General features: G+C 36.3%; 1 protein-coding gene across 1 annotated transcript in view; it reads right to left on the bottom strand.

The window, feature by feature from the left end:
- Positions 1-8,601, bottom strand: part of CADPS2 (calcium dependent secretion activator 2) — a 366,001-nt gene that overhangs the window by 20,897 nt on the left and 336,503 nt on the right. Inside the window, 1 exon segment of the mRNA XM_017856925.1 lies at positions 6,587-6,694. Within this exon segment, the coding sequence (XP_017712414.1) occupies positions 6,587-6,694 (108 nt within the window).

The raw sequence follows: 8,601 nt of genomic DNA, 5'->3' as shown, positions 1-8,601 counted from the left end.
AGAGAGAGAGAGAGAGAGAGAGAGAGAGAGAGAGAGAGAGAGTAACAATTTGTTGCTATGTTGCCCAGGATCTTCTTAAACTCCTAGACTTCAGTGATCATTCTCACGTTGACCTCTTGAAGTGTTGGGATTATAGGCATGAGCCATCCTGCCCAGCTAGAATACTTCTATAATATCGTGGAATTATAAGACATGCAAGAAGGCAAAGATGGTCTTCCATCTCAGTGGGTTCCAGCCTGCATTCCTAGTAAACAGGCTGATTACATATACAAAGAAACTCGTCCAAATAATATGATTGAAAAAATACATCATCAGCGCTAAATGCATATAACCAAGTGTACTGTGAAAGTTCTATTTAATGGTCACTCTTATCTATGTTTTGTTGATTTCAATTGTGTATTGTGAAAGTTCTATTTAATGGTCACTCTTATCCATGTTTTGTTGATTTCAACTATTCTCAGGAAATCAACATAGTAATAAACAATCTTTAAATACAGTAAGAATAGCAGTGTTAATCTTACCAAGAATGAGTAAATTCTCACATCAAAATGTTTGGGCATTGATGTGAAACACTAGCTCAAAAGTTCTGGGCAGGCTGGGCGTGGTGACTCATGTCTGTAATCTCAGCACTTTGGGAGGTGGAGGCAGACAGATCTTCTGAGGATAGGAGTTTGAGACTAGCCTGGCCAATATTGTGAAATCCTGTTTCTACTAAAAATATAAAAATTAGCCAGGCATAGTGATGCATGCTTGTAGTCCCAGCTACTCCGGAGCTGAGGCAAGAGAATCATTTTAACCTGGAAGTGGAGGTTGCAGTGAGCCGAGATTGCACCACTGCACTCCAGCCGCAGTGACAAGAGTAAAACTCCATCTAAAAAAAGAAAAAAGTTCTGGGCATTTTCCCCTTTCTTAAAATTTGGGAGTCCAGAGGCAAACAAGAGCATGTAAGTGCAAAATCAGTTTCATTTTGAGAAGCACATTCAGTTATAATATTTTCATTATTTTCTTTTTATCTTACACTAATAGGCTACTGAATCCATTTATATAGTAAGGTCAATTTTACTTAAAATGTTTAATTTAGAGTTTCTTTACTGGAAAGTAAGCATTCTTTTCACAGAAAGCCCTGGGAAATTAATCCTTTATAAAATGCTGTTTGGATGAATATAACTGATTAACTGTCATTTAAAGAATTACTTTAAATTTTACAAGATATCATAACATTAAAAAAATCTTGTGGAGATGAAACTCCTCCACAATTAAACATTCAATCAATTTATAACAAAGAGCATGTTTAATCTGCATGATTTACCAATTAAATATTGTACCCTGATGTGTCTTCAGCATCATGAGAGCTAAAATGAGATAGTTCCCAAGGGAGTCAAGGTGGGCAGTGCCCAATAAATGCACAATGGTTTAGAGAGTTAGGTAGGTTTAGTGTCTATCTGGGAAAATAAGATGTGCTTCAGTCAACTCTCAATTGCCTCCACATTTCAACATTCTTGAACCTTAGAAAATGACAAGAGAAATGCTGTTGTGGTCATTACTACAGATGTCAGTTTTGACTTCTGAAACATCACTACTTTCCAGCCCAGAGAGCCAAAGCTCTGAAGAAATGTACTGGCATCTCTGCTGGCACATGTATACCCATGTGTGTGGCTTGTGCTACATGTTCTGAAACCTAAGAGAGTGAGCAGCCACTCTGCCTGGGAAGAAACATCATAGTAGGCATTAAAAATGGAATTGAAGAATTAGAAAATCTTTGTCATACATTTTATATTGGGATCAGGTTGAAGGTGGTTTTGATTTGATAAAAATTTTAAAAAGACTGCTGACAATGATGCCTTACGTGTTTAAAAAAAAAAAAAAAGGACATTGGGGTAAGAGAGAGAGCCTCAAAGCAGAAAAACTTTCTTTTGGTATATCATGATCTTTCCTACTACAGGATAACTTCTTTCAGGTTTTCTTACCCAATAAGTCACTTTTTTAAAATTGGAAAAGTAAATGTAGCATGTAGATTATAAACTTAGCATGTGCCTCAGTGGCCACGTGAGAGGCAGAGATACCCTCTGTTTAAAACATCCTGGTCACCTGGAAACACTGAGCCTGAATACAGAGTATATGTATTGCAACTTTTTAAAAAAATTTGGATTTCAGACCCAGAGTGATAGATATACACAATGTCATATATAGCACAGCTATTTTTATAGATAGATTTTCTTTTCTATTAATCTACTGCACATGCTACTGCTTCTTAGGTGGGACACTTTGTTTTCACCTGGCTATCACAAAATAACTTAGAAATTACTATCCTGAAGTACAAGATCCTTTACGCAACCAGCCCAGTAATTTCTGTCATCATTGCTAACATTAAAATTGGTTTAAAATCTGGAAGAGTTTCAGAAATCATCTGGAGTTCCAGACCAACATCCTTAGTTTACATGTACTAAGTAAACTGAGTCTTACACAGATGGCATAACTTTTTCAAACTCAACCAGATATTTAATGGCAGAACTGTGGTTGGAACTCAAGTTTCTGCATTCTCAGACCAGAGCTTTTCCCATAACACTATTTTATCATTTCAAATTTTGTAAGTCAGAGGTAAGGTAGATACAGCATAGATTTTGAAACTTGAGAAATACGATTTCAAAGTTTAACTCAACAATCCACAAATCACTTATCTTCTCTGAGTGGGAGATCATTTTAACCTAAAAACAGGAATAAAATGGGATTGACGGGATCTAGCCTAGGAGCTTGGAAATGATATAGGTGAAGCACCTAGCACATTTCCTGGAACAAGGAGGTGGCCAGGGAATGGTAGTGGTGAAAGCTACGGCTATTATTTTGGTAGCTTGAAAAGATTAAGGATGTATCTTAAACAAACTTAGTTTTCTCTGTTAACATCATGGACCTGCTATAATTTATTTATACTTTTAAAAAATTATTTCTGTTTTGAGCAAAAAGTGTTTTGTAAATCTGACTACTTAGGAAGTGAATATAATGCCTTCACATTTGTCCTAATATTAGCTTTTGTGACCCTCAAAGGATACTTTTAATTTTAATATTTCAAGATTTGATGTAAAAATTGAAGATTATCCTATTTATGATCTTTAAGGTAATGCACATTTTATTCATTTCCTCTTTCATACTTTGACATTAATGACTTGTTATTGGAGATGGGAATGATAGCAGCAGTGCAGAATGCTCCAGAAGCAGATTTTGTGTGGTAAATGGCTGTGTAGGTTGTACACTGAAAACTCTTGAAGACATCATTCTCATTCCTAAAAAATTGGGCACAAATCTAGGGCAATGTCATGTTTTTGGTCTTAAGCAATAGCACCTTATTTAAACCAAAACCTGGGGTATTTCATCACAAAAATAAGGAACAATCAAGATGTTTAAATGATCAAAAAGTTATAGAGGTCAGGGATACTGTGAGTAGTTAGTTACTACACTCAGGGAAAGTTCCACAAACTTTTTAACATAGCCGCATCACCTGCAAAGACTATTTAGTAAAACATGCTTTCCAAAAATGTTGAGGGCAGGGTGAATATGTTTTGCAGACTAATTGTTTTATATAAAAATAGTGTTATGTGTGGTATTTCCAAAACTAAGTGAATTTCTTGAAGAGTTTAAGCCCTCATGTTGCATGACCCAGAAACTGTAGCCCTTGTTTTCTTATCTGGGTTGGTTAAAACCACTAAGTTTTAACTCATTATAATACATGTGTAAGCATGTTTTCACTTGCATCTGAAGTTAACAAGATCCATTTACTTACTTATATAGGAAATACTCTAATTGGAATAGCAAAAGTTTGTCGTGATGCCTGAATGAAATTATTCTCTTCAATCTTTATCTGTAATAGGCTAAGGTTGCTAACAGTATTTATAGGGTCATTATTTTCAACTGTTTTTTGACACCTGACAATATTATTTTAGGCTCTAGCCAAGTGGATTTCCAATAATTATATAATGTCTCTCAGTAATGATCTGTTGCTTAAGATACACATTCTACTTTACCTTTTAACACGTACTTGATAACCTCTCATTTTCTAACTGTAATTGAGGCAAATTCAGTCTTGGCTAATTAGGGGCTTTTAGATCCTCTCATACATGTTATTCTTGATGACACATTAACAGAATTAGGGTCTATTTTATTTTAAATAAAGTAATTAAAATGTGCAATTTAAAATATTAGAATGTTTAAGGACATTACAATTATTTTACAAATAACAAGTCCAGTGTTCTACCGGGGATATTCAAAATACAAAACCTTCACAACCAAAACAGAATGGTTGCTTATTAAGGGTTACTTTTAGACTCACAGCCATGTCAGATGCTTAGGTATTGAATGAAAGTATATATAACAAGGGCAATTAAACTAGTGTCATATTTTAATGTTGGCCTCCTTAGAGTCACTTTAGTTCCCTCTGTCTGTTATTGTTGCCACAAAGAAAGTCTTCCAAAGAACTTCAGTGAATGAAGAGGAGTTGGAAGTAGAGAATATCTTCAAGGAGAAAAAACTACCTTTATAATGAACTGATGGCAAGAATGGATTGCAGTAAATAGGTCACCAAGTCAAAAAACTGAAGATGTTCAGAAGGTTCACCTACTCCCCTTGACAAATCTATCTACGATGGTCTACTTATAGAATGACTTTAACTTTTCATCATAGAAGATGTGCTTTAGCTATTCTAAGAAGAATCATAATGGGAATAACATCAACTCAATTTCCCTCTTCTGTTCAACAGTTTTGAAAATCACCACATTAGCAGAAAAAGTAAAAGAGAACTTGGAAATGGAACATATGCTTGTAAATTCAGAGGAATACCAAATGGAAGCAGAATTTGCTAATATGGTTTCAGTATTTTGTAAAAGAGCCAGCTGGATGGATAATTTTTCTACCCCTGCAGGGCATCAAAGCATTTAGAAAATCATTTTTTTCACACATATTAACACTTAGCTTATTAAAACAGGTGATACTTTTTATTGTAAGATGGCCTGAGTAAACGGTAGAAACAGAAAACATGAAAGATAAGATTCATTTTGACCACCCAAACTGACAGTGAACACTGACACGAGAGACCATGGCAGAGAGGATGACGTAGCAGGACCTTCTGTAACTGCCACAGCTGAAGTGTCACCATGAAGCCCGTGAATTGTTGTTACGAAAACATTTGCAGTAACTTGCATAATTAAATGAAACTGCCAGAAAAGCATTTCTAAAATGCAGAGAAGATGTACATAAACAAATAAGCTTCAAAGCAAATATTACATTTAGGAATCTGTATTGTGGTGAATTATGCAAAGTTATGTCACAAGCAAAGTATCATTTCCTTTGAACTGACTGTAAAATGATTACAAATGAATGACAACATTGTTATTTAAATTGACTGCTCTCTTAGTCTCCTTTACAGATACTGAATAAATGAAATGTGATGATTACAGCATACAAAACCACAATTCTCATTTCTAGGCATTGTCATGCCTAAATGCATTGTCATGCCTTAGTACTGATAAAACTAGGCATTGTCATGCCTTAGTACTGATAAAACTGTAATATTGCATATTTAGCATACATTAGTACTTTATATCCAGATAAAAATGTTCAACAGCAGAGTGGCAGATATTGGCTTTACTGTAGCTTATTTGTTTAACTGTAGAATATCATATTGACTTAAAACATCTTATAGTAGGGACCACATCCATTAGAACATGATTTGGTTTATGGAATGCTACAAAAGGCAAGTGAAAAGATGCTGAACACCATGGTAAAATTATTATTATCTAGCTTGTTATAACTAACCTCAGGTTTTTGAGACTCATTCTAATGGTGACAATGTTCATGTAGAAAAGGAAGCTAATTAAGGCTTCCATCAGCAGTCAAAATAAGTAGAGAAATTATCAACGATGTTAGCTGCAAATGAAGAGGAGTTGGAAACGGGGAATAACTTCAAGGAGAAAAAACTTCTACCTTTATAATGAACTGATGGCAAGAATGGATTGCAGTAAATAGGTAACCAAGACAAAAAACTGAAGATGTTCAGAAGGCACCCCGCCGGCTCCTCTGGCCCACACACCAAAAAATATATCTTTGATGGTCTATTTCTAGAATGGCTTCAACTTTTTATTTTTTTATTTAGTCATTTTTTTGAGACCAAGTCTCACTGTGTCACCCAGGCTAGAGTGCAGTGGAGCAATCTTTGCTCACTGCAACCCTCGCCTTCCAGGCTCAAGCGATTCTTGTGCCTCAGCCTCTCGAGTAGCTGGAATTACAGGCATCCATCACTACACCCAGTTATGCCTCTTTTTTTTTTTTTTTTTTTTTTTTTTTATTAGAGACAGGGTTTTGCCATGTTGGCCAGGCTGGTCTCGAACTCTTGCCCTCAAGTGATCCACTGGTCTCAGTCTCCTAAAGTGCTGGGATTACAGGCATGAGCCACCACACCTGGCCGGCTTCAACTTTTTAGTATAGAAGATAAAGGATCACAAAAAGGAGAGTAGGCTTTGCAACTATAGCATCAAAATTCAACTTTTCTCTTTGCAGTTTATCTATGGTGTCAGCATACCTTGCAAGGGAAGTTACTTACATCAAATAACTTTTCTATATACATTTCCTCATTGACCTTTTCTCGAAGAATATCTTGGTTTTGCCGAACAAACATAATATAGGTGTCTGCCAGATCCATTCCTGGTTTCTGTTGTGAAGGAAAAGCAGGGGGAACAAAATAACATCAGGTCTCAATTGTGAAATTATTATTTAATCACACCCTGAAATATAATTTTAAAAATTACAGTCATAACATGAGCTTAAGACTAAACCAACAGTGAGCATCTTCAATACATTCTGTAATTAAAGCAAATAAAAGTTTATTACTGATTTTCACAACTTGAGATCAAATTGAAAATACAGAGTTGTAGATCTGTAGATATCTTTTTTGTTTGTTTGTTAAATGGCTATCTTGAAAGGCCAGTATGTCAAGCAGTATACATGAACAAATTTTTCCAAAAATTTTCCATGTGTAATTATAATTTATCAATTGCAAATACAATTTACTTTGCATCATCTCTGGCTGGCTTATCAATAATATTTAAAAATGTGTGAGTACCATGGCTCATGCCTGTAATCCCAGCACTCTGAAAGGCTGAGGCAGGTGGATTGCTTGGGTCCAGGAGTTCAAGACCAGCCTGGTCAACATGGACCAGCCTGGTCAACATGGTGAAACCTCCTCTCCACAAAAAATAAAAAAAAAAAAAATAGCTGGGCATGGTGGTGTGTGCCTGCAGCCCCAGCTAGCTAGGAGGCTGAGGAGGAAGAATTGCTTGAGCCTGGGTGGTTGAGGTTGCAGTGAGCTGTGACCGTGCCACTGTACTCTAGCCTGGGTAACAGAGCCAGACCCTGTCTCAAACAAACAAATGAAACAAAATAAAACCAAACCAAAAAGTGTTAGCTTTCTTTAGGGTGCCTCTCTCACCTATTATGGGTGTTCAAGGAATACAAACTAAATTTTTTTATTAAGCTGAGTAAATTATGAGGAAGATACTGGGATATTTAATATATTACAAAATGAAATATAAAATATCTTGTGGATTATCCATTGCTTCTACTCAATATTTACCAATATTATCTGAACAATTTATTTCCTTTTAGAAATGTGGTAAGAGTATCAATGAACTAGTTTCCTATGTAGAGCCAAAGATGTGGATTAAATACCTTTCCAAAGTTATCTAACATTTGGTGTCTTCTAATAGCAGAGGAGGTAATACAATTTCTCCTTGCTATAGATGCTGCAAAGTCAGTACTAGGAAGGGATAGAAGCCTGCATGGCTGCTAAAGACTTTTTCTTCTTGATTTATATTTAGCTCTTTCTTGAACTTCATGTAGCTGGACTAGATAATGAAAACGCTTACTTGTGCCATCTACACCTGGGGTTGGTTCCTAATCTGTATTGAGTTACTGATTAGAGTATGACATTAGTAAGAACAAAATGATAAATATCTATCATTATGCAGATCTGCTACCAGTTAGATAGGTAGATCTATTACATTAGGTAGATCCATCTACCTAATGATAGATAGGTAGAACTGATGCCCAAATAAGTCAGTTAGCTTTGCATCATTTCATATTCACAGAACACATCTATAACCTTTGTCAGCAGACTCATTTGCAAAAGTAAATATTATAAGAAAATTAGGTGAAAAAGGATATAGGCCATTTAACTATTACCATTGCTGGAAAAACAACTCAAGGTATGCATGTGAGTGATGCTAGGACAGTGGTCACATCTCCCTAAATGAAAGAGAGTTCTGCCGGGCGTGGTGGCTCAAGCCTGTAATCCCAGCACTTTGGGAGGCCAAGACGGGAGGATCACGAGGTCAGGAGATCGAGACCATCCCGGCTAACATGTTGAAACCCTGTCTCTACTAAAAATACAAAAACTAGCCGGGCGAGGTGGCGGGCGCCTGTAGTCCCAGCTACTTGGGAGGCTGAGGCAGGAGAATGGCGTAAACCCGGGAGGCGGAGCTTGCAGTGAGCTGAGATCTGGCCACTGCACTCCAGTCTGGGCAACAGAGCGAGACTCTGTCTCAAAAAAAAAAAAAAAAA

Source organism: Rhinopithecus bieti, unplaced genomic scaffold (assembly GCF_001698545.2).
Source record: "Rhinopithecus bieti isolate Rb0 unplaced genomic scaffold, ASM169854v2 scaffold_42380, whole genome shotgun sequence".
Taxonomy (NCBI): domain Eukaryota; kingdom Metazoa; phylum Chordata; class Mammalia; order Primates; family Cercopithecidae; genus Rhinopithecus; species Rhinopithecus bieti.
This window is presented reverse-complemented; position numbering and strand designations above follow the sequence as displayed.